General features: G+C 53.3%; 1 protein-coding gene across 7 annotated transcripts in view; it reads left to right on the forward strand.

The window, feature by feature from the left end:
- Positions 1–26456, forward strand: part of fhip1b (FHF complex subunit HOOK interacting protein 1B) — a 335260-nt gene that overhangs the window by 252265 nt on the left and 56539 nt on the right. For 6 of the 7 annotated variants that reach the window (XM_085999838.1, XM_085999839.1, XM_085999841.1 and 3 more), the window contains exons 3-4: positions 10713–11312; positions 22771–22929. In XM_085999838.1, the coding sequence (XP_085855964.1) occupies positions 10713–11312; positions 22771–22929 (759 nt within the window). The remainder of the gene's footprint in view (positions 1–10712; positions 11313–22770; positions 22930–26456) is intronic. The other variant, XM_085999842.1, reaches the window with a different exon arrangement.

Raw genomic sequence — 26456 nt, forward strand, 5'->3', positions numbered from 1 at the left:
GTCCCGGTTAGATTGTGCCGTGTGTCCCGGTTAGATTGTGCCGTGTATCCCGGTTAGATTGTGCCGTGTGTCCCGGTTAGATTGTGCCATGTCACCTGGTTAGATTGTGCCGTGTGTCCCGGTTAGATTGTGCTGTGTGACCCGGTTAGATTGTGCCGTGTGTCCCGGTTAGATTGTGCTGTGTGACCCGGTTAGATTGTGCTGTGTGTCCCGGTTAGATTGTGCCGTGTGTCCCGATTAGATTGTGCCGTGTGACCTGGTTAGATTCTGCCGTGTGTCCCAGTTAGATTGTGCCGTGTGACCCGGTTACATTGTGCCGTGTGTCCCGGTTAGATTGTGCCATGTGACCTGGTTAGATTGTGCCGTGTGACCCGGTTAGATTGTGCCGAGTGACCCGGTTAGATTGTGCCGTGTGACCTGGTTAGATTGTGCCGTGTGTCCCGGTTAGATTGTGCCGTGTGTCCCGGTTAGATTGTGCCGTGTGACCTGGTTAGATTGTGCCATGTGACCCGGTTAGATTGTGCCGTGTGACCCGGGTAGATAGTGCTGTGTGTCCCGGTTAGATTGTGCCGTCTGTCCCGGTTAGATTGTGCCGTGTGTCCCGGTTAGATTGTGCCGTGTGACCTGGTAAGATTGTGCTATGTGACCTGGTTAGATTGTGCCGTGTGACCCGGTTAGATTGTGCTGTGAGACCTGGTTAGATTGTACCATGTGTCCCGGTTAGATTGTGCCATGTGTCCCGGTTAGATTGTGCCGTGTGTCCCGGTTAGACTGTGCCGTGTGACCCGGTTAGATTGTGCCATGTGACCCAGTTAGATTGTGCTGTGTGTCCCGGTTAGATTGTGCCGTGTGACCCGGTTAGATTGTGCCGTGTGTCCCGGTTAGATTGCGCTGTGTGACCTGGTAAGATTGTGCTGTGTGACCTGGTTAGATTGTGCCGTGTGACCCGGTTAGATTGTGCTGTGAGACCTGGTTAGATTGTGCCATGTGTCCCGGTTAGATTGTGCCGTGTGTCCCGGTTAGACTGTGCCGTGTGACCCGGTTAGATTGTGCCATGTCACCCAGTTAGATTGTGCTGTGTGACCCGGTTGGATTGTGCCGTGTGTCCCGGTTAGATCGTGCCATGTGATCTGGTTAGATTGTGCTATGTGACCTGTTTAGATAGTGCCATGTGACCCGGTTAGATTGTGCCGTGTGATCTGGTTAGATTGTGCCATGTGTCCCGGTTAGATTGTGCCGTGTGTCCCGGTTAGATTGTGCTGTGTGTTCCAATTAGATTGTGCCATGTGTCCCGGTTAGATTGTGCTGTGTGTCCCAGTTAGATTGTGCTGTGTGTCCCGGTTAGATTGTGCTCTGTGTCCCGGTTAGATTGTGCCGTGTGACCCGGTTAGATTGTGCCGTGTGTCCCGGTTAGATTGTGCCTTGTGTCCCGGTTAGATTGTGCCATGTGTTCTGGTTAGATTGTGCCGTGTGACCCGGTTAGATTGTGCTGTGTGTCCCGGTTAGATTGTGCCGTGTGACCTGGTTAGATTGTGCCGTGTGTCCCGGTTAGATTGTGCTGTGTGTTCCGGTTAGTTTGTGCCTCGTGTCCCGGTTAGATTGTGCCGTGTGACCTGGTTAGATTGTGCCGTGTGTCCCGGTTAGATTTTGCTGTGTGTACCGGTTAGATTGTGCTGTGTGTCCCGGTTAGATTGTGCTGTGTATCCCGGTTAGATTGTGCCGTCTGTCCCGGTTAGATTGTGCCGTGTGTCCCGGTTAGATTGTGCCGTGTGACCTGGTAAGATTGTGCTATGTGACCTGGTTAGATTGTGCCGTGTGACCCGGTTAGATTGTGCTGTGTGACCCGGTTAGATTGTGCCATGTGTCCCGGTTAGATTGTGCCATGTGTCCCGGTTAGATTGTGCCGTGTGTCCCGGTTAGACTGTGCCGTGTGACCCGGTTAGATTGTGCCATGTGACCCAGTTAGATTGTGCTGTGTGTCCCGGTTAGATTGTGCTGTTTGACCCGGTTAGATTGTGCCGTGTGTCCCGATTAGATCGTGCCATGTGATCTGGTTAGATTGTGCTATGTGACCTGGTTAGATTGTGCCATGTGACCCGGTTAGATTGTGCCGTGTGATCTGGTTAGATTGTGCCATGTGTCCCGGTTAGATTCTGCCGTGTGTCCCGGTTAGATTGTGCTGTGTGTCCCAATTAGATTGTGCCGTGTGTCCCGGTTAGATTGTGCTGTGTGTCCCGGTTAGATTGTGCTTTGTGTCCCGGTTAGATTGTGCTCTGTGTCCCGGTTAGATTGTGCCGTGTGACCCGGTTAGATTGTGCCGTGTGTCCCGGTTAGATTGTGCCTTGTGTCCCGGTTAGATTGTGCCATGTGTTCTGGTTAGATTGTGCCATGTGACCCGGTTAGATTGTCCTGTGTGTCCCGGTTAGATTGTGCTGTGTGTCCTGGTTAGATAGTGCCGTGTGACCCGGTTAGATTGTGCAGAGTGTGCCGGTTAGATTGTGCCGTGTCTCCCCGTTAGATTGTGCTGTGTGAACCGGTTAGATTGTGCTGTGTGTCCCGGTCAGATTGTGCCGTGTGTCCCGGTTAGATTGTGCCGTGTGACCTGGTAAGATTGTGCTATGTGACCTGGTTAGATTGTGCCGTGTGACCCGGTTAGATTGTGCTGTGTGACCCGGTTAGATTGTGCCATGTGTCCCGGTTAGATTGTGCCATGTGTCCCGGTTAGATTGTGCCGTGTGTCCCGGTTAGACTGTGCCGTGTGACCCGGTTAGATTGTGCCATGTGACCCAGTTAGATTGTGCTGTGTGTCCCGGTTAGATTGTGCTGTTTGACCCGGTTAGATTGTGCCGTGTGTCCCGGTTAGATCGTGCCATGTGATCTGGTTAGATTGTGCTATGTGACCTGGTTAGATTGTGCCATGTGACCCGGTTAGATTGTGCCGTGTGATCTGGTTAGATTGTGCCATGTGTCCCGGTTAGATTCTGCCGTGTGTCCCGGTTAGATTGTGCTGTGTGTCCCAATTAGATTGTGCTGTGTGTCCCGGTTAGATTGTGCTGTGTGTCCCGGTTAGATTGTGCTGTGTGTCACGGTTAGATTGTGCTCTGTGTCCCGGTTAGATTGTGCCGTGTGACCCGGTTAGATTGTGCCGTGTGTCCCGGTTAGATTGTGCTGTGTGTCCCGGTTAGATTGTGCCGTGTGTCCCGGTTAGATTGTGCCGTGTGTCCCGGTTATATTGTGCCGTGTGTCCCAATTAGATTGTGCTGTGTGTCCCGGTTAGATTGTGCTGTGTGTCCCGGTTAGATTGTGCTGTGTGTCACGGTTAGATTGTGCTCTGTGTCCCGGTTAGATTGTGCCGTGTGACCCGGTTAGATTGTGCCGTGTGTCCCGGTTAGATTGTGCTGTGTGTCCCGGTTAGATTGTGCCGTGTGTCCCGGTTAGATTGTGCCGTGTGTCCCAGTTATATTGTGCCGTGTGTCCCGGTTAGATTGTGCTGTGTGTCCCGGTTAGATTGTGCTGTGTGTCCCAGTTAGATTGTGCCATGTGACCCGGTTAGATTGTGCTGTGTGTCCCGGTTAGATTGTGCTCTGTGTCCCAGTTAGATTGTGCCATGTGACCCGGTTAGATTGTGCCTTGGGTCCCGGTTAGATTGTGCCGTGTGACCCGGTAAGATTGTGCCGTGTGTCCTGGTTAGATTGTGCTGTGCGACCTGGTTTGATTGTGCCGTGTGTCCCGGTTAGATTGTGCTGTGTGTCCCGGTTAGATTGTGCCATCTGTCCCGGTTAGATTGTGCCGTGTGTCCCGGTTAGATTGTGCCGTGTGTCCCGGTTAGATTGTGCCGTGTGACCCGGTTAGATTGTGCAGAGTGTCCCGGTTAGATTGTGCCATGTGTCCCGGTTAGATTGTGCTGTGTGAACCGGTTAGATTGTGCCGTGTGACCCGGTTAGATTTTGCCGTGTGTCCCAGTTAGATTGTGCCGTGTGACCCGGTTAGATTGTGCCATGTGTCCCGGTTAGATTGTGCCGTGTGTCCCGGTTAGATTGTGCCGTGTGTCCCGGTTAGATTGTGCCATGTGTCCCAGTTAGATTTTGCCGTGTGACCCGGTTAGATTGTGCCGTGTGTCCCAGTTAGATTTTGCCGTGTGTCCCAGTTAGATTGTGCCGTGTGTCCCAGTTAGATTTTGCCGTGTGTCCCAGTTAGATTGTGCCGTGTGACTCGGTTAGATTGTGCCGTGTGTCCCGGTTAGATTGTGCCGTGTGTCCCGGTTAGATTGTGCCGTGTGTCCCGGTTAGATTGTGCCGTGTGACCCGGTTAGATTGTGCTGTGTGTCCCGGTTAGATTGTGCCGTGTGACCCGGTTAGATTGTGCAGTGTGTCCCGGTTAGATTTTGCCGTGTGTCCCGGTTAGATTGTGCTGTGTGTCCCGGTTAGATTGTGCCGTGTGTTCCGGTTCGATTGTGCCGTGTTTCCCGGTTAGATTGTGTGGTGTGTCCCGGTTAGATTGTGCCGTGTGACCCGGTTAGATTGTGCAGAGTGTCCCGGTTAGATTGTGCCATGTGTCCCGGTTAGATTGTGCTGTGTGAACCGGTTAGATTGTGCCGTGTGACCCGGTTAGATTTTGCCGTGTGTCCCAGTTAGATTGTGCCGTGTGACCCGGTTAGATTGTGCCATGTGTCCCGGTTAGATTGTGCCGTGTGTCCCGGTTAGATTGTGCCGTGTGTCCCGGTTAGATTGTGCCATGTGTCCCAGTTAGATTTTGCCGTGTGACCCGGTTAGATTGTGCCGTGTGTCCCAGTTAGATTTTGCCGTGTGTCCCAGTTAGATTGTGCCGTGTGTCCCAGTTAGATTTTGCCGTGTGTCCCAGTTAGATTGTGCCGTGTGACTCGGTTAGATTGTGCCGTGTGTCCCGGTTAGATTGTGCCGTGTGTCCCGGTTAGATTGTGCCGTGTGTCCCGGTTAGATTGTGCCGTGTGACCCGGTTAGATTGTGCCATGTGTCCCGGTTAGATTGTGCCGTGTGTCCCGGTTAGATTGTGCCGTGTGTCCCGGTTAGATTGTGCCGTGTGTCCCGGTTAGATTGTGCCGTGTGTCCCGGTTAGATTGTGCCGTGTGTCCCGGTTAGATTGTGCCGTGTGACCCGGTTAGATTGTGCCGTGTGTCCCGGTTAGATTGTGCCGTGTGTCCCGGTTAGATTGTGCTGTGTTTCGCAGTTTGGGGTGTTTGGGTGCTTTAGTTGGGCCCTGGACAGCTCAGTTAAGGTTGGGCTTTGAATCGCTCCAGGCTGTAAATCGAGAGCTTGTTGAATTTTTCCTAATCGCTCGTCCGCTTTACAGTTGAACGAGTTTCCATCAGAAGTGGTGTTGATCTTTCTGAAATGATATTAGTTTAGAATTCTCAACTGTGAAATGGGATTCTTCAGCGCAGAGAGTTCATAGAATCATAGAAATTTACGGCACAGAAGGAGGCCATTCGGCCCATCGTGTCCGTGCCGGCCGACAAAGAGCTCTCCAGCCTAATCCCACTTTCCAGCTCTTGGTCCGTAGCCCTGTGGGTTACGGCACTTCAAGTGCATATCCAAGTACTTTTTAAATGTGATGAGGTTTTCTGCCTCGACCACCCTTTCAGGTAGTGAGTTCCAGACCCCCACCACCCTCTGGGTGAAAAAATTTCTCCTCAACTCCCCTCTAATCCTTCCACCAATTACTTTAAATCTCTGCCCCCTGATTATTGACCTCTCTGCTAAGGGAAACAGGTCCTTCCTACCCACTCTATCCAGGGCCCTCATAATTTTATACACCTCAATTAAGTCTCCCCTCAGCCTCCTCTGTTCCAAAGAAAACAACCCCAGCCTCCCCGATCTGTCCTGTGACTCAGCACTCATTGGGCAATCACAGATAGACACGCCCCAGCCTCAGCGGGTTTGGGCAGTGGGAATGTCGCGCTGTTGCATGCCTGACAGTAATGTGCAGAGCGGGGGTTTTACATTCTCTCTGATCCCCGCGGCCATCGGCCTCCGATAAGTAATGTCACTTAATGGGACTGGGTGGTGCAGTGAGATAGATAGTGTCTCTCATCGGTGGAGCCTGGGTTCACATCTGGTCCAGGGTGTCTGGAGGAACTCACCTCCTGGCTGCACGGGGTCCCATGTGAAATGAGTTTGGGGAGTCTCCGCACAGCTCTTATTGGGTGTAGGCCCTGGCAGACACTAATTGGTGATTTCACGGGTGGACTAGGAGGCGATCTTCTAGTCCCGTTCGCCCATCACCCCCTGTGCTCGCTGGCCTACACTAGCTCCCGGTTAAGCAACGCCTCGAATTTATAATTCTCATCCTTGTTTTCAAATCCCTCCATGGCCTCGCCCCCTCCCTATCTCTGTAACCTCCTCCAGCCCTACAACCCCCAGATCTGCGCGCCTCACATTCTGGCCTCTTAAACATCCCCGATTTCCATCACTCCACCATTGGCGGCCGTGCCTTCAGCTGCCTGGGCCCTAAGCTCAGGAATTCCCTCCCTAAACCTCTCCGCCTCTCTCTCCTCCTTTAAGACGCTCCTTAAAACCAACCTCTTTGACCAAGCTTTTGGTCACCTGCCCTAATATCTCCTTATGTGGCTCGGTGTCAAATTTTGTTTGATAATCGCTCCTGTGAAGCGCCTTGGGACGTTTTACTACATTAAAGGCGCTGTATAAATACAAGTTGTGGTTGTTGTTGACACATCAATGACGCAGTGTAAAGGGAGCTTTACTCTCTATCTAACCCATGCTGTCCTCTCACAGACTCTACCCACCCATTGAACCTCCTCCCGCAGCCCATGTACACTCTCCCCTATCATCGACTCTACCCACCCATTTACTCTCCTCCCACAGCCCATGGACACTCTCCCCTATCCTGGACTCTACCCACCCATTTAATCTCCTCCCACAGCCCGTGTACACGCTCCCCTATCACGGACTCTACCCACCCATTTAATCTCCTCCCACAGCCGGTGTACACTCTCCCCTATCATGGACTCTACCCACCCATTGAATCTCCTCCCACAGCCGGTGTACACTCTCCCCTATCATGGACTCTACCCACCCATTGAATCTCCTCCCACAGCCCATGTACACTTTCCCCTATCATCGACTCTACCCACCCAATAATCTCCCACAGCCCATGTACACTCTCCCCTATCATGGACTCTACCCACCCATTTAATCTCCTCCCACAGCCCATGTACACTCTCCCCTATCATGGATTCTACCCACCCATTTAATCTCCTCCTACAGCCCCTGTACACTCTCCCCTATCACGGATTCTACCCACCCATTTAATCTCCTCCCACAGCCCATGTACACTCTCCCCTATCATGGATTCTACCCACCCATTCAATCTCCTCCCACAGCCCGTGTACACTCTCCCCTATCATGGACTCTACCCACCCATTTAATCTCCTCCCACAGCCCCTGTACACTCTCCCCTATCACAGACTCTACCCACCCATTCAATCTCCTCCCACAGCCCGTGTACACTCTCCCCTATCCTGGACTCTACCCACCCATTTAATCTCCTCCCACAGCCCATGTACACTCTCCCCTATCACGGACTCTACCTACCCATTTACTCTCCTCCCACAGCCCATGGACACTCTCCCCTATCACAGACTCTACCCACCCATTCAATCTCCTCCCACAGCCCGTGTACACTCCCCCCTATCCTGGACTCTACCCACCCATTTAATCTCCTCCCACAGCCCATGTACACTCTCCCCTATCACAGACTCTACCCACCCATTCAATCTCCTCCCACAGCCCATGTACACTCTCCCCTATCATGGATTCTACCCACCCATTTACTCTCCTCCCACAGCCCGTGTACACTCTCCCCTATCACGGACTCTACCCACCCAATAATCTCCCACAGCCCCTGTACACTCTCCCCTATCATCGACTCTACCCACCCATTCAATCTCCTCCCACAGCCCCTGTACACTCTCCCCTATCACGGACTCTACCCACCCATTTAATCTCCTCCCACAGCCCATGTACACTCTCCCCATCACGGACTCTACCCACCCATTTAATCTCCTCCCACAGCCCATGTACACTCTCCCCTATCACAGACTCTACCCACCCATTGAATCTCCTCCCACAGCCCATGGACACTCTCCCCTATCACGGACTCTACCCACCCATTGAATCTCCTCCCACAGCCCATGTACACTCTCTCCTATCACGGACTCTACCCACCCATTGAATCTCCTCCCACAGCCCCTGTACACTCTCCCCTATCACGGACTCTACCCACCCATTGAATCTCCTCCCATAGTCCATGTACACTCTCCCCTATCACGGACTCTACCCACCCATTGAATCTCCTCCCACAGCCCCTGTACACTCTCCCCTATCACGGACTCTACCCACCCATTCAATCTCCTCCCACAGCCCGTGTACACTCTCCCCTATCACGGACTCTACCCACCCATTTAATCTCCTCCCACAGCCCCTGTACACTCTCCCCTATCACGGACTCTACCCACCCATTGAATCTCCTCCCATAGTCCATGTACACTCTCCCCTATCACTGACTCTACCCACCCATTGAATCTCCTCCCACAGCCCATGTACACTCTCCCCTATCACGGACTCTACCCACCCATTGAATCTCCTCCCACAGCCCATGTACACTCTCCCCTATCATCAACTCTGAGGGAAGTTTTTTTTTATAAATGTCTCACTCCCCCTGCTCTTTCCCCAAAGCCCTGTAAATTTCTCCCCTTCCAGTATTTATCCAATTCCCCTTTTGTAAGTTATTATTGAATCTGCTTCCACCGCCCTTTCAGGCAGCGCATTCCAGATCACGACAACTCGCTGCGGAGAAAAAGCCTCCTCATCTCCCCTCTGGCTCTTTTGCCGATTATTTTCAATCTGTGTCCTCTGGTTACTGACCCTCCTGCCACTGGAAACAGTTTCTCCTTATTTATTTTGAACACCTCTATTGAATCTCCCCTTAACCTTCTCTGCTCTAATGCGAACAACCCCAGCTTCTCCAGTCTCTCCACATCGCTGAAGTCCCTCATCCCTGGGACCATTCCAGTTAATCTCCTCTGCACCCTCTCCAAGGCCTCGACATCCTTCCTAAAGTGTGGTGCCCAGAATTGGACACAACATTTTCTAAATGGGGACTAGCAGGAACTGTGCAGGAGCAGAGAGATTTAGGGGTCCATGTACAGAAATCACTAAAAGTTAGCGGACAGGCACAAAAAAATCATGATAAAGACTGATAGAATGTTGGCCTTTATCTCGAGGGTTGGAATACACAGGGGAGAAGTGATGCTTCAGCTGAACCGAGCTCTGGTCAGACCCCATGGGGACACTGTGTTCAGTTCTGGGCCCCGCCCCTCAGGAAGGATATATCGGCCTCGGAGGGGGAGCAGCGCCGATTCACCAGAATGATACCGGGGCTGAAAGGGTTAAATTACGAGGACAGGTTGCACAGACTGGGCTTGTGTTCCCTCGCGTTTGGAAGATTAAGGGGTGATCTGATCGGGGGCCGGAATTTTCCCCTAAAAAAAGGTGGATTTGGAGCGTGCGGGTAGTTAAAGCGTTAAAAATGGGATTCGCGACCTGATCCCGCCTCCAACCCACCCACTTCCAGTTTTGCCAGAGGCGGGTCAGGGGGTGGGCAACTAACTCCCAGGGGGCATTACCTCGATTTAAATATTGTAATAAAGCTGGAAGCCTCCCCGTCCATCTTGTGTTTAACTGCCTGTGGACGGATTTCACACAATTCGTGAAACCCGGCAATTAAACCGAGGCGGGGACTGCTGCACCCAGGAGGTAAGTGGCTTTATACCTGCCTCCTGCATCCAGGGTCCCTGCCTAACCCTCCCCCCGCGATCGGAGACCCCCTCACAAGGCCTCCGATCGCCTTCCTAAGCCTCCTCCCCCCAGTGATGAGGATGAGGTCGGCCACAATCCATTCACCCCACCCCCCTCAAACCCCCGCGAACCCTGACCCCAGCCTGACCCCCCCGATCTTCCCCCCAGCAATCCCCAACCGCTGCCGATTGCAGACCGCCCCCACCCCCCGATCCCCCCCCCCACCTCCGGACCGCCCCTCGCATCTGAGGCCTAGCCACCCGCAGCCAGCCAGCCTCAATCTGGCTGCGGGCGGGAATCCGAGGCGTCACATTCAAATCAGGCCCCGCTGTTAAAGTCGGCAGGGCCTGTGGGAAACCCGGCCTCCCGGGATTCCCACCCGGCCTCCTGGGATTCCCACCCGCCTCGGAGGCCCCGCCCCCAACTCGCCTCCCTTGAGAATATTCCAGCCAAAGTGTTGAAGATGATTAAAGGATTCGATGGGGTCGAGAGAGAGAAACTATTTCCTCTGGTGGGGGGAGTCCAGAACAAGGGGGCAGAACCTTAAAATTAGAGCCAGGCCGTTCAGGGGTGATGTCAGGAAGCACTTCTTCACACAAAGGGTGGTGGAAATCTGGAACTCTCTCCCCCAAAAAGCCTATGGATGCTGGAGGACAATTGAAAATTTCAACACTGAGATTGATGGATTTTTGTTATTCAAGGGTATTAAGGAATATGGAGCCAAGGCAGGTAAAAGGAGTTGAGATACAGATCAGCCAGGATCGAATTGAATGGGGGATCAGGCTCGAGGGGCTGAAGGGCCTCCTGCTCCAGCTGAGGCCAAAGCAATGACCTGTCTTGGGTTGTGGTCTGTTGCAGGTGAGCCGGATTCTGGAGCGGCAGGACCTGCGGACAGTGGATGAAGCAAGCGCAGTGCGCAATTACACCGATCAGATGATGTACCTGTTGGCAGAGGAGAGGCCACAGGAGGACACGGGGATCGGACCCATCCTGGAGCTGGTGATCATGGAGGGCATCCTGGAGAGGCTGCTGCACTGGAACCTGCGGTGGCAATTCACCGACGACAGGAAGACCGAGCAGCTGAAGCTCTACGACCTACTGGTCAGCCAGTCCCATCAGCCCTTGCTGCGCCACAAGCCCATCCTGAACCCGTTGATGCGGCTGCTGAGTGTCTGCGTTGAGCCCCGCTCCCCGGTGCTTGAAAACAACCTGGTGCTGCTGCTCAACCAGATCTGCGTGTCGCTGGCCAAGGAGCCCTCCATCCTGGAACTCTTCTTCCACGCCCAGACCAACCAGGGCCCAGCCAACCTCCTCATCTTCTCCATTCTCATCCCCTTCATCCACCGCGAGGGTCTGATTGGACAGCAGGCGCGAGACGCACTGCTCCTCATCATGGCTGTCTCCGCCGAGAACGGCACCGTGGGGCGGTACATCGCGGAGAACTCCTACTTTTGCCCGGTGAGTGCATGCCGGCGGGGTGGGGAGGGGAAGGGGGTATTCCCTGCTCTCCGTCTCATACTCCGGGCTGCTCCATTCTCCCCTCCCCCAAAGACTGCCGACTGCGCCACGCTTCCGCGAGTTTCTGGCGGCCGGCACGACTCGTCCAACTGATCGCTCTTCTTGTGTCGCCAGGCTATTGCACCGTGGGGACCTTGCAGCTCAGCCCAGGCCCGTTCTCAGCCAGTCTACAAGCTCACGTACTTTCTAGCCATTCGCTTGATAGCGACCCTGGCGGATGCCCCCCGCCCTCTCCGCCCCCCTCCTCAACCCAGGGTCATCGAGGCTAACTGTGGAGGCCCCGATTGTGATCACAGACCTGGAGTCCAACCTGGGACCTTTTCTGACCTCTATGGCCCGTTCCATCCTTGGGGACCGCAGTGTTCACCGGGCGTGTAACCGCAGTGCCGACCGGGCGTGTAACCGCAGTGCTCACCGGGCGTGTAACCGCAGTGCCGACCCAGCGTGTAACCGCAGTGCTCACCGGGTGTGTAACCGCATTGCTTACCGGGCGTGTAACCGCAGCGCCGACCCAGCGTGTAACCGCAGTGCTCACCGGGTGTGTAACCGCAGTGCTCACCGGGCGTGTAACCGCAGCGCTCACCAGGCGTGTAACCACAGTGCTCACCGGGCGTGTAACCGCAGGGCTCACCGGGCGTGTAACCGCAGTGTTCACCGGGTGTGTAACCGCAGTGTTCACCGGGTGTGTAACCGCAGTGTTCACCGGGCGTGTAACCGCAGTGCCGACCGGGTGTGTAACCGCAGTGTTCACCGGGTGTGTAACCGCAGTGTTCACCGGGCGTGTAACCGCAGTGTCGACCGGACGTGTAACCGCAGTGTTCACCGGCCGTGTAACCGCAGTGCTCACCGGGCGTGTAACCGCAGTGTTCACCGGGTGTGTAACCGCAGTGTTCACCGGGCATGTAGCCGCAGTGTTCACCGGGTGTGTAACCGCGGTGTTCACCGGGTGTGTAACCGTGGTGCTCACCGGGCGTGTAACCGCAGTGTTCACCGGCCGTGTAACCGCAGTGCTCACCGGGCGTGTAACCGCAGTGTTCACCGGGTGTGTAACCGCAGTGTTCACCGGGCATGTAGCCGCAGTGTTCACCGGGTGTGTAACCGCGGTGTTCACCGGGTGTGTAACCGTGGTGCTCACCGGGCGTGTAACCGCGGTGTTCACCGGGTGTGTAAGCGCAGTGTTCGCCGGGTGTGTAACCGCAGTGTTCACCGGGCGTGTAACCGCAGTGCCAACTGGGCGTGTAACCGCAGTGTTCACCGGCCATGTAACCACAGTGCTCACCGGGCGTGTAACCGCAGCGCTCACCGGGCGTGTAACCGCAGCACTCACCGGGCATGTAACCACAGTGTTCACCGGGTGTGTAACCGCAGTGCTCACCGGGCGTGTAACCGCAGCGCTCACCAGGCGTGTAACCACAGTGCTCACCGGGCGTGTAACCGCAGGGCTCACCGGGCGTGTAACCGCAGTGTTCACCGGGTGTGTAACCGCAGTGTTCACCGGGTGTGTAACCGCAGTGTTCACCGGGCGTGTAACCGCAGTGCCGACCGGGTGTGTAACCGCAGTGTTCACCGGGTGTGTAACCGCAGTGTTCACCGGGCGTGTAACCGCAGTGCCGACCGGGCATGTAACCGCAGTGTTCACCGGCCGTGTAACCGCAGTGCTCACCGGGCGTGTAACCGCAGTGTTCACCGGGTGTGTAACCGCAGTGTTCACCGGGCGTGTAGCCGCAGTGTTCACCGGGTGTGTAACCGCGGTGTTCACCGGGTGTGTAACCGTGGTGCTCACCGGGCGTGTAACCGCGGTGTTCACTGGGTGTGTAAGCGCAGTGTTCGCCGGGTGTGTAACCGCAGTGTTCACCGGGCGTGTAACCGCAGTGCCAACTGGGCGTGTAACCGCAGTGTTCACCGGCCATGTAACCACAGTGCTCACCGGGCGTGTAACCGCAGCGCTCACCGGGCGTGTAACCGCAGCACTCACCGGGCATGTAACCACAGTGTTCACCGGGTGTGTAACCGCAGTGTTCACCGGGCGTGTAACCGCAGTGTTCACCGGGTGTGTAACCGCAGTGTTCACCGGGCGTGTAACCGCAGTGTTCACCGGGTGTGTAACCGCGGTGTTCACCGGGTGTGTAACCATAGTGCTCACCGGGCGTGTAACCGCGGCGTTCACCGGGTGTGTAACCGCAGTGTTCACCGGGCGTGTAACCGCAGTGCCGACCGGGCATGTAACCGCAGTGTTCACCGGCCGTGTAACCGCAGTGCTCACCGGGCGTGTAACCGCAGTGTTCACCGGGTGTGTAACCGCAGTGTTCACCGGGCGTGTAGCCGCAGTGTTCACCGGGTGTGTAACCGCGGTGTTCACCGGGTGTGTAACCGTGGTGCTCACCGGGCGTGTAACCGCGGTGTTCACTGGGTGTGTAAGCGCAGTGTTCGCCGGGTGTGTAACCGCAGTGTTCACCGGGCGTGTAACCGCAGTGCCAACTGGGCGTGTAACCGCAGTGTTCACCGGCCATGTAACCACAGTGCTCACCGGGCGTGTAACCGCAGCGCTCACCGGGCGTGTAACCGCAGCACTCACCGGGCATGTAACCACAGTGTTCACCGGGTGTGTAACCGCAGTGTTCACCGGGCGTGTAACCGCAGTGTTCACCGGGTGTGTAACCGCAGTGTTCACCGGGCGTGTAACCGCAGTGTTCACCGGGTGTGTAACCGCGGTGTTCACCGGGTGTGTAACCATAGTGCTCACCGGGCGTGTAACCGCGGCGTTCACCGGGTGTGTAACCGCGGTGTTCACCGGGTGTGTAACCACGGTGTTCACCGGGCGTGTAACCACAGTGTTCACCGGGTGTGTAACCGCAGTGCTCACCGGGCGTGTAACCACAGTGCTCACCGGGCGTGTAACCGCAGTGCTCACCGGGCGTGTAACCGCAGTGCTCACCGGGCGTGTAACCGCAGCACCGACCGTAGGAACACAGGAACAGGAGGAGGCCATTCAGTCCCTTGAGCCTGTTCCGCCATTCAACGAGATCATGGCTGATCTGCGACCTAACTCCATATACCTGCCTTTGGCCCATATCCATTAATACCTTTGGTTAACAAAAATCTATCAAACTCCGATTTAAAATTAACAATTGATCTAGCATCAATCAGAAACTTCGATCAGATCACCCCTTAACATAGAAACATAGAAGATAGGAGCAGGAGTAGGCCATTTGGCCCCTCGAGCCTGCTCCACCATTCAATGCGATCATGGCTGATCATCCAAACCCAGTACCCTGTCCCTGCTTTCTCCCCATACCCCTTGATCACTTTAGCCTTAAGAAATATCTCTAACTCTTTCTTGAATATATTTCATGAATTGGCCTCTACTGCCTTCTGTGGTAGAGAATTCCACAGGTTCACCACTCTCTGGGTGAAGAAATTCCTCCTCATCTCTGTCCTAAATGACTTACCCCTTATCCTTAGACTGTGACCCCTGGGTCTGGACTCCCCCGCCATCAGGAACATCCTTCCTGCATCTAGTCTGTCTCGTCCTGTTAGAATTTTATAAGTTTCAATGAGATCCCCTCTCATTCTTCTAAACTCCAGCGTGTATAAGCCCAATCGACCCAATCTCTCCTCATACGTCATTCCTGCCATCCCAGGTATCAGTCTGGTGAATCTTCGCTGCACTCCCTCCATGGCAAGAACATCCTTCCTCAGATAAGGCGACCAAAACTGCACACAATACTCAAGGTGTGGTCTCACCAAGGCCCTGTACAACTGCAGCAAGACATCCTTGTTCCTGTACTCGAACCCTCTCGCTACGAAGGCCAACATACCATTTGCCTTCTTAACCGCCTGCTGCACCTGCATGCTTACCTTCAGCGACTGGTGCACAAGGACACCCAGGTCTCGTTGCACTTCTCCTTCTCCCAATCTATTGCCGTTCAGATAATAATCTGCCTTCCTGTTTTTGCCACCAAAGTGGATAACCTCGCATTCATCCACATTATACTGCATCTGCCATGCATCTGCCCAATCACCCAGCCTGTCCAAATCATATTGGAGTTTCTCTGCATCCTCCTCACAGCACACACGCCCACCCAGCTTTGTGTCGTCTGCAAACTTAGAGATATTACATCTAGTTCCCTCGTCTAGATCATCATTAATATATATTGTGAATAGCTGGGGTCCTAGGACCGATCCCTGCGGTACCCCACTAGTCACTGCCTGCCACTCGGAAAAAGACCCGTTTATTCCAACTCTTTGCTTCCTGTCTGCGAACCAGTTCTCTATCAATCAGTAACAAGTGGTGTTCCGCAGGGGTCAGTGCTGGGTCCCCAACTCTTTACAATCTATATTAACGATTTGGAGGAGGGGACCGAGTGTAACATATCAAAGTTTGCAGATGATGTCGAGGAGCCGACTCGAGATCAGGCCATTTTAGACTGGGTATTGTGCAATGAGAAGGGACTTATCACCAATCTTCTTGTACGAGGCCCCTTGGGTCAGAGCGATCATAATATGATCGAGCTCTCAGTCGAGATGGAGAGTGAGGAAACTGAATCAGAGACTAAGGTCCAGAACTTAAATAAAGGGAATTACGAGGGTATGAGACGGGAATTGGGTAAGATTGATTGGGTGGTGTTTCTGGGGGGATTGACAGTGGATAGACAATGGCAAGCATTCAAAGATAGAATGGAAGAATTCCAGAACATGTTTATACCGGTTTGGCATAAAAATAAACCTAAAAAGGTGACTCAACCGTGGATAACGAGGGAAATTAGGGACAGCATAAAATCAAAAAAAAGGGCATATCAACTGGCAAAAAAAAGCACCAGACCGGAAGATTGGGGGCAGTACAGGATACAGCAAAAGAGGACAAAGGGATTAATCAGGAAGGGGAAAATAGAATACGAAAGTAAACTTGCAGCAAACATAAAGACAGACTGCAAAAGCTTTTATCGGTATATCAGGAGGAAAAGACTGGTAAAATCCCAAGTCGGTCCCCTGCAGTCCGATTCGGGAGAATATATAATGGAGAATAAGGAAATGGCAGACCAATTAAACTCATACTTTGGTTCTGTATTCACAAAGGAGGACACAAATAACCTCCCAGGAATATCGGCAAACATAGGGACTAATGAGAGGGAGGAGCTGACAGAAATTAGTATCTCTAGGGATATGGTGTTGGGTAAGTTGAGGGGACTGAAGGCCGACAAATCCCCAGGGCCTGATAAACTACATCCTAGGGTACTTAAGGAGGTGGCCCTGGAGATAGCAGATGCTCTAAGGATCATCTTCCGGAACTCCATTGACTCGGGAACAGTACCCGTGGATTGGAGGGTAGCTAATGTTACCCCAATATTTAAAAAGGGGGGTAGAGAGAAAGCAGGGAATTATAGACCAGTAAGCCTTACATCGGTTGTGGGCAAAATGCTAGAGTCCATTATTAAGGATAAAATAGCGGAGCACTTGACAAATGGGGAAAGGATCGGACAGAGTCAACATGGATTTACAAAGGGTAAATCGTGTTTGACTAATCTGCTGGAATTTTTTGAGGAAGTAACTGGTGAAATAGATGGGGGAGAGCCAGTGGATGTGGTGTACCTTGACTTCCAGAAAGCCTTCGATAAGGTTCCACACAAAAGATTATCATGCAAAATTAAGGCTCATGGGATTGGGGGCAAAGTATTAACGTGGATAGAGAACTGGCTGGCGGATAGAAAACAGAGAGTTGGAATAAACGGCTCGTTTTCAGAGTGGCAGGCAGTGACCAGCGGGGTGCCGCAAGGATCTGTCCTGGGACCCCAGCTGTTCACAATATATATAAATGATCTGGATCAGGGAATTGGATGCAATATTTCCAAATTCGCTGACGACACTAAACTAGGAGGAGGGGTGGGCTCTGATGAGGATGTCAGGAGGCTACAGTGCGATTTGGACAGGTTGGGGGAATGGGCGGATACGTGGCAGATGCACTATAATGTGGATAAATGCGAGGTTATCCACTTTGGGGGTAAAAACAGGAGGGTAGATTATTATCTAAATGGCAATAGATTGGGAGATGGGGAAGTGCAGAGGGACCTGGGTGTTCTTGTGCACCAGTCACTGAAGGAGAGCATGCAGGTGCAACAGGCGATTAAGAAGGCAAATGGTATGTTGGCCTTCATATCAAGGGGGTTCGAGTATAGGAATAGGGATACCTTACTACAGCTGTACAAGGTGCTGGTGAGACCGCATCTGGAGTATTGTGTACAGTTTTGGTCGCCCCATCTGCGGAAGGATGTTCTTGCCATGGAAAGAGTGCAACGGCGATTCACCAGGCTGATACCTGGAATGGCGGGAATGACCTACGAAGAGAGATTAAATAGTTTGGGCTTGTACTCACTGGAGTTTAGAAGATTGAGAGGGGATCTCATCGAAACATATAAAATTATGGCAGGCCTGGACAGGCTGAATTCAGAGAGAATGTTTCCAATGGCCAGGGAGCACAGAACCAGGGGCCACAGTCTAAAAATAGCGGGCAAATCATTTAAAACAGAGATGAGGAAGAATTTCTTCACTCAAAGAGTGGTGAGCCTGTGGAATTCCCTGCCACAGAGGGCTGTGAAGGCTAATTCAATAAATATTTTCAAGAGAGAATTGGATATATTTCTGAAGGCTAAGGGGATTAAGGGTTACGGAGAAAAGGCGGGGACGGGGTACTGAACTGGTAAGATCAGCTATGATCTCAGACGAGGATCAGCCATGATCTCATTGAATGGCGGAGCAGGCTCGAAGGGCCGAATGGCCTACTCCTGTTCCTATCTCTATGTTACTATGTTATACTAAGATGGGAGGGAAAGTAGTGAGTGAGGAGGACATAAAAAACCTGCAAGGGGACATAGACAGGCTAAGTAAGTGGGCAGAGATTTGGCAGATGCAATACAATACTGGAAAGTGTGAGGTTATGCACTTTGGCAGGAAAAATCGTAGAGCAAGTTATTATCTTAATGGCAAGAAACTGGAAAGTACTGAAGTACAAAGGGATCTGGGGGTCCTGGTGCACGAAACTCAAAAGGTTAGTATGCAGGTGCAGCAAATGATTAAGAAAGCCAATGGAATGTTGGCTTTCATTGCTAGGGGGATAGAATATAAAAATAGGGAGGTATTGCTTCAGTTGTACAAGGTATTGGTGAGACCGCACCTGGAATACTGCGTACAGTTTTGGTGTCCATACTTAAGAAAGGACATACTTGCTCTCGAGTCAGTACAAAGAAGGTTCACTCGGTTAATCCCGGGGATGAGGGGATGGACATATGAGGAGAGGTTGAGTAGATTGGGACTCTATTCATTGGAGTTCAGAAGAATGAGAGGCGATCTTATTGAAACATATAAGATTGTGAAGGGGTTGGATCGGGTGGATGCGGGGAGGATGTTCCCGATGATGGGTGAAACTAGAACTAGGGGGCATAGTCTTAGAATAAGGGGCTGCTCTTTCAAAACTGAGATGAGGAGGAACTACTTCACTCAGAGGGTGGTAGGTCCATGGAATATGCTGCCCCAAAAAGCTGTAGAAGCTACATCATTACATAAATTTAAAACAGAAATAGACAGTTTCCTAGAAGTAAAGGGAATTAAGGGTTACGGGGAGCGGGCAGGAATTTGGACATGAGTCTAGGTTCGGATCGGTCATGGCCCTGTGGGTAGCGGAGCGGGCCCAGGGGCCGTGTAGCCTGATCCTGCTCCTATTTCGTGTGTCTAATTCTGTTAGATTCAGGAGATGGTTCTGTGATAGTAGATTGGCGGTTAGGATCAGATCAGCCATGATCTTATTGAATGGCGGAGCAGGCTCGAGGGGCCGATTGGCCTACTCCTGCTCCTATTTCTTATGTTCTTATCCAAGTCAGTACCTTGCCCCCAATCCCATGTGCCTTAACTTTACACGCTAATCTCTTATGCGGGACCTTCTCGAAAGCCTTCTGAAAGTCCAAATACACCACATCCACTGGTTCTCCCTTATCTATTCTACCAGTTGCATTCTCAAAAAACTCCAGTAGATTAGTCAAGCACGATTTACCTTTCGTAAATCCATGTTGACTTTGTCCGATCCTGTCACTGTTTTCCAAGTTAACCTTCTAAATTCAAGGGAATACAACCCTAATTTGTGTAATTTCTCCTAACTTAACCCTTGCAGTCCGGGTATCATTCTGCTAAACCTACGCTGCACTCCCTCCAAGGCCAATATATCCTTCCTAAGGTGCGGTGCCCAGAACTGCTCACAGTGCTCCAGGTGTGGTCTAACCAGGGCTTTGTACAGCTGTAACATAACTTCTACCCCCTTGTTAATGCAGTGCTGACCGGATGTGTCGCACAGTGTTGACCGGGCGTGGAGCACAGTGCTGACCGGGTGTGGAGCACAGTGCTGACCGGGTGTGGAGCACAGTGCTGACCGGGCGTGGAGCACAGTGCTGACCGGGTGTGGAGCACAGTGCTGACCGGGCGTGGAGCACAGTGCTGACCGGGTGTGGAGCACAGTGCTGACCGGGTGTGGAGCACAGTGTTGACCGGGTGTGGAGCACAGTGCTGACCGGGTGTGGAGCACAGTGCTGACCGGGCGTGGAGCACAGTGCTGACCGGGTGTGGAGCACAGTGCTGACCGGGTGTGGAGCACAGTGCTGACCGGGTGTGGAGCACAGTGCTGACCGGGCGTGGAGCACAGTGCTGACCGGGCATGGAGCACAGTGCTGACCAGGTGTGGAGCACAGTGCTGACCGGGTGTGGAGCACAGTGCTGACCGGGCGTAGAGCACAGTGCTGACCAGGTGTGGAGCACAGTGTTGACCGGGTGTGGAGCACAGTGCTGACCGGGTGTGGAGCACAGTGCTGACCGGGCGTGGAGCACAGTGCTGACCGGGTGTGGAGCACAGTGCTGACCGGGTGTGGAGCACAGTGCTGACCGGGCGTGGAGCACAGTGCTGACCGGGCGTGGAGCACAGTGCTGACCGGGCGTGGAGCACAGTGCTGACCAGGTGTGGAGCACAGTGCTGACCGGGCGTGGAGCACAGTGCTGACCGGGCGTAGAGCACAGTGCTGACCAGGTGTGGAGCACAGTGCTGACCGGGTGTGGAGCACAGTGCTGACCAGGTGTGGAGCACAGTGCTGACCGGGCGTGGAGCACAGTGCTGACCGGGCGTAGAGCACAGTGCTGACCGGGTGTGGAGCACAGTGCTGACCGGGCGTAGAGCACAGTGCTGACCAGGTGTGGAGCACAGTGTTGACCGGGTGTGGAGCACAGTGCTGACCGGGTGTGGAGCACAGTGCTGACCGGGCGTGGAGCACAGTGCTGACCGGGTGTGGAGCACAGTGCTGACCGGGTGTGGAGCACAGTGCTGACCGGGCGTGGAGCACAGTGCTGACCGGGCGTGGAGCACAGTGCTGACCGGGCGTGGAGCACAGTGCTGACCAGGTGTGGAGCACAGTGCTGACCGGGCGTGGAGCACAGTGCTGACCGGGCGTAGAGCACAGTGCTGACCAGGTGTGGAGCACAGTGCTGACCGGGTGTGGAGCACAGTGCTGACCGGGCGTAGAGCACAGTGCTGACCAGGTGTGGAGCACAGTGCTGACCGGGCGTGGAGCACAGTGCTGACCGGGTGTGGAGCACAGTGCTGACCGGGTGTGGAGCACAGTGCTGACCGGGCGTAGAGCACAGTGCTGACCAGGTGTGGAGCACAGTGCTGACCGGGCGTAGAGCACAGTGCTGACCGGGCGTGGACCGGGCGTGGAGCACAGTGCTGACCGGGTGTGGAGCACAGTGCTGACCGGGTGTGGAGCACAGTGCTGACCGGGTGTGGAGCACAGTGCTGACCGGGCGTGGAGCACAGTGCTGACCAGGTGTGGAGCACAGTGCTGACCGGGCGTGGAGCACAGTGCTGACCGGGCGTGGAGCACAGTGCTGACCGGGTGTGGAGCACAGTGCTGACCGGGCGTAGAGCACAGTGCTGACCGGGCGTGGACCGGGCGTGGAGCACAGTGCTGACCGGGTGTGGAGCACAGTGCTGACCGGAGCAGTGAGTCCCAGTTGGTGTCTCGGGAACGGAGTGGAATGTTTGGAATGTCCTGGGCGGTTTCTGAGACCGACGAACAGGGTGTGTTCCTCTTGCTCTCGGGAGACAGACTCAACCACTTCCCGATAGCAGAGCTGTTGCTGCCCTGATCAGATCTTGGTGGAGTTTTACTGAGGCTCCTTTTATATTGGCTTTCCTGGGGTGCTGGTGCCTCGCACTGTAGAAGCCGGGACCCCTCCAGTCCCTCACCCATTCCCCCTCTGCCCGCAGCCCGGTGAACCCTAACCTGCTTTATACCAGCCAGCTTACTCTGAGCTGAACACTCAGCTCATTCCCTGGGAGTTTTTTGATGGTTCTTAAAACCTAATCCTCAAAACCCATTACTGTGGAGGAACAGGGAGATTTGGGTGTTCAGGTACATAAACCACTGACAGCTAGTGCACCACAACAACAACTTGTATTTATATAGCGCCTTTAATGTAGTAAAACGTCTCAAGGTGCTTCACAGGAGCATATTCAGACAAAATTTGACACCGAGCCACGTAAGGAGATATTAGGACAGGTGAGAGGTAGATTTTAATGAGCATCTTAAAGGAGGAGAGAGAGGCGGAGAGGTTTAGGGAGGGAATTCCAGAGCTCAGGGCCCAGGCAGCTGAAGGCACGGCCGCCAATGGTGGAGCGATTATAATCAGGGATGTTCAAGAGGGCCGAATTAGAGGAGCGCAGAGATCTCGGGGGGTTGTGGGGCTGGAGGAGATTACAGAGATAGGGAGGGGGCGAGGCCACGGAGGGATTTGAAAACAAGGATGAGAATTTTTAAATGCACAGGTACAAAAAGTAATCATAAAGGCTAAATGGGTTAAATTATGATGACAGGTTACGTAGAATTATATAGAATCTACAGCACAGAAACAGGCCATTCGGCCCAACTGGACTCGGCCACTTGTACTCTCTTCAGTTTACAAGGTTGAGGGGTGAACTGATCGAGGAGTTTAAAATGATAAAGGGATTTGATAGGGAGTCCAGAACCTTAAAATTAGAGCCAGGCCGTTCAGGGGTGATGTCAGGAAGCACTTCTTCACACAAAGGCTGGTGGAAATCTGGAACTCTCTCCCCCGACAAAGGCTGTTGAGGCTGGGGGTCAATTGGAGCTTTCAAGACTGAGATTGATGGATTTTGTTGGGTAAGTGTATCGAGGGATATGGAGAAAAGGCAGGGAGATGTCTTGTCGTGTGCCATTAGGCAGCATGTAGCACTTCCCCTCTCCACCGCGCTGTTGCTGGATGGAACGCGGGTGAACAGGATGCTTATTGTCCTCGTTCGTATCTTGTTGTGAGCTGCCCCTCTGACCTTTCACCTTTGCTCCTACAGGTGCTGGCCACGGGACTCAGTGCACTTTATTCCTCGTTACCTCGAAAGATCGAAGTGCGAGGGGATGATTGGCACGCGCTGCGACGCGAGGACTGGATGGGCGTCTCCTCGCTGACCATGTTCATGAACTCCCTGGAATTCTGCAACGCTGTCATTCAGGTACAAACAGTCCGCAGCTCACCTTCCAACCCTGACCTGTTCACAACATCATTCTTCCAGTATCAGTTACAGGCCGCAGTCTGGGGATGGGGCCTCTTGGGGAGGTTTATCTATAATATGATACATACCCGGGAGTGAGTTACAGGCCGGAATCTAATCGAGGGGTTCGGGGGGTTTATATACAGAACCACCGCCCCTTGATATTCACGACATTACCATCGCTGAATCCCCCACCACCAACATCCTGGGGGTCACCATTGACCAGAAAATTAACTGGACCAGCCACATAAATACTGTGGCAACAAGAGCAGGTCAGAGGCTGGGTATTCTGCGGCGAATGTCTCACCTCCTGACTCCCCAAAGCCTTTCCACCATCTACAAGGCACAAGTAAGGAGTGTGATGGAATACTCTCCACTTGCCTGGATGAGTGCAGGAACAACAACACTCAAGAAGCTCGACACCATCCAGGACAAAGCAGCCCGCTTGATTGGCTCCCCATCCACCACCTTAAACATTCAGGCCTAGAAATTCAGTGGCCTGCGCCACCAGTTTGCGCCCAAAGAGGGCTTTTGCGCCACTGTGCAAACCTACCGCGATATTTAGCGGGGCGCTAATGGCGGCGTTAGCCAGTAGCGCTGTGCCGCCACCGATGACGTCATCGGTGTGCGCAGCGCCCCGCTATCGCCCCGCTGGCCATATTTGGTTGCTGCCGCCTCCTCCGCGCCGGCCGCAAACAGCGACCGGTACACAGGGCCTACCTGTGCCGGTAGTGGGGTGATTTAAGGTGGAGGTGCGGCCGGCCGCTTTTTCGGCGGCCGCCTGCCCGCACCTCCGTCCCCGGCCTCCTGCACCCCCCCCCCCCGCGGCATTGCCGGCTGTTTCCAGAGAGCACGGCACTTCTCCTTGGTGCCGGGCTCATTTGCCGGCACTCGCGAGCGGGGATCGCGCTGTTGCAGGCACCTCCCCCTTAAGAGTGAGAGGAAGGCCTGCAGTACCGCAGGCTGCCGTGCCGCAGCGGGTGGCGCTGCGGCACTTTGCACGCCGATATTCAGTTTCAGCGCCCCAAGCGGGGTGCCGAAACCCTTGTTTAGCGGCCGGCTTCCACTTGGGGCGCTGAAACTGAATATCCCGCTGGTGCAAGTGGCTCCGCGCGCAGCGGTAATTCCGGCGCCCAGGCGAGCTGGGCGCCCCTAACTGAATTTCTAGGCCTCACTCCCTCCACCACCGGCGCACCGTGGCTGCAGTGTGTACCATCTACAAGATGCACTGTAGCAACTCGCCAAGGCTTCTTCGGCAGCACCTCCCAAACCCGCGACCTCTTCCACCTAGAAGGACAAGGGCAGCAGGCGCATGGGAACACCACCACCTCCAAGTTCCCCTCCAAGTCACACACCATCCTGACTTAGAAGTATATCGCCATTCCTTCATTGTCGCTGGGTCAAAATCCTGGAACTCCCTCCCTAACAGCACTGTGGGAGTACCTTCACCCCACGGACTGCAGCGGTTCAAGAAGGCGGCTCACCACCACCTTCTCAAAGGCAACTAGGGATGGGCAATAAATGCCAGCGACGCCCACATCCCATAAACGAATAAAAAAATATATAACCCCCCTCCCCCGAACCTCTTGATTAGATTCCAGCTTGCAAATCTCTCCCGGGTAGCTGTTATTCTATATATAAACCCCCCCGAACCCCTCGATTAGATTCCAGCCTGTAACTCACTCCCGGGTATCTGTTATTCTATATAAACCCCCCGAACCCCTCGATTAGATTCCAGCCTGTAACTTACTCCCGGGTATCTGTTATTCTATATATAAACCCCCCGAACCCCTCGATTAGATTCCAGCCTGTAACTCACTCCCGGGTATCTGTTATTCTATATATAAACCACCCCGAACCCCTCGATTAGATTCCAGCCTGTAACTCACTCCCGGGTATCTGTTATTCTATATATAAACCCCCCCCGAACCCCTCGATTAGATTCCAGCCTGTAACTCACTCCCGGGTATCTGTTATTCTATATATAAACCCCGCCCGAACCCCTCGATTAGATTCCAGCCTGTAACTCACTCCCGGGTATCTGTTATTCTATATATAACCCCCCCCCCGAACCCCTCGATTAGATTCCAGCCTGTAACTCACTCCCGGGTATCAGTTGTTCTATATATAAACCCCCCGAACCCCTCGATTAGATTCCAGCCTGTAACTCACTCCTGGGTATCTGTTGTTCTATATATAAACCCCCCGAACCCCTCGATTAGATTCCAGCCTGTAACTCACTCCCGGGCATCTGTTATTCTATATATAAACCCCCCCGAACCCCTCGATTAGATTCCAGCCTGTAACTCACTCCCGGGTATCTGTTATTCTATATATAAACCCCCGAACCCCTCGATTAGATTCCAGCCTGTAACTCACTCCCGGGTATCAGTTATTCTATATATAAACCCCCCCGAACCCCTCGATTAGATTCCAGCCTGTAACTCACTCCCGGGTATCTGTTATTCTATATATAAACCCCTTGAACCCCTCGATTAGATTCCAGCCTCTAACTCACTCCCGGGTATCTGTTATTCTATATATAAACCCCCCGAACCCCTCGATTAGATTCCAGCCTGTAACTCACTCCCGGGTATCTGTTATTCTATATATAAACCCCCCGAACCCCTCGATTAGATTCCAGCCTGTAACTCACTCCCGGGTATCTGTTATTCTATATATAAACCCCCGAACCCCTCAATTAGATTCCAGCCTGTAACTCAGTCCCGGGTATCTGTTGTTCTATATATAAACCCCCCGAACCCCTCGATTAGATTCCAGCCTGTAACTCACTCCCGGGTATCTGTTGTTCTATATATAAACCCCCCGAACCCCTCGATTAGATTCCAGCCTGTAACTCACTCCCGGGTATCTGTTATTCTATTTATAAACCCCCCGAACACCTCGATTAGATTCCAGCCTGTAACTCACTCCCGGGTATCTGTTGTTCTATATATAAACCCCCGAACCCCTCGATTAGATTCCAGCCTGTAACTCACTCCCGGGTATCTGTTATTCCATAAAAAAAAACCCCGAACCCATCGATTATATTCCAGCCTGTAACTCACTCCCGGGTATCTGTTATTCTATATATAAACCCCCCGAACCCCTCGATTAGATTCCAGCCTGTAACTCACTCCCGGGTATCTGTTGTTCTATATATAAACCCCCCAAACCCCTCGATTAGATTCCAGCCTGTTACTCACTCCCGGGTATCTGTTATTCTATATATAAACCCCCCAAACCCCTCGATTAGATTCCAGCCTGTAACTCACTCCCGGGTATCTGTTGTTCTACATATAAACCCCTCGGAAGGGTTTATATATAAAGTTACGGATACCCGTGCTCTGGGTAGGAGAAAAGGGGCAAAAACACTGGACTTATTCAAGGGGCAATTAGAGGTTCTGATGGCGGGAATTGTAGTTTTCTGTGGAAGCATCAACTAGATGGATCGAATGGCCTTCCTGATTTCATTTTTAAAAAACAGG

The sequence above is a fragment of the Somniosus microcephalus genome, chromosome 10, assembly GCF_052327205.1.
Source record: "Somniosus microcephalus isolate GS21.2 chromosome 10, FLI_Smic_1.0, whole genome shotgun sequence".
NCBI lineage: Eukaryota > Metazoa > Chordata > Chondrichthyes > Squaliformes > Somniosidae > Somniosus > Somniosus microcephalus.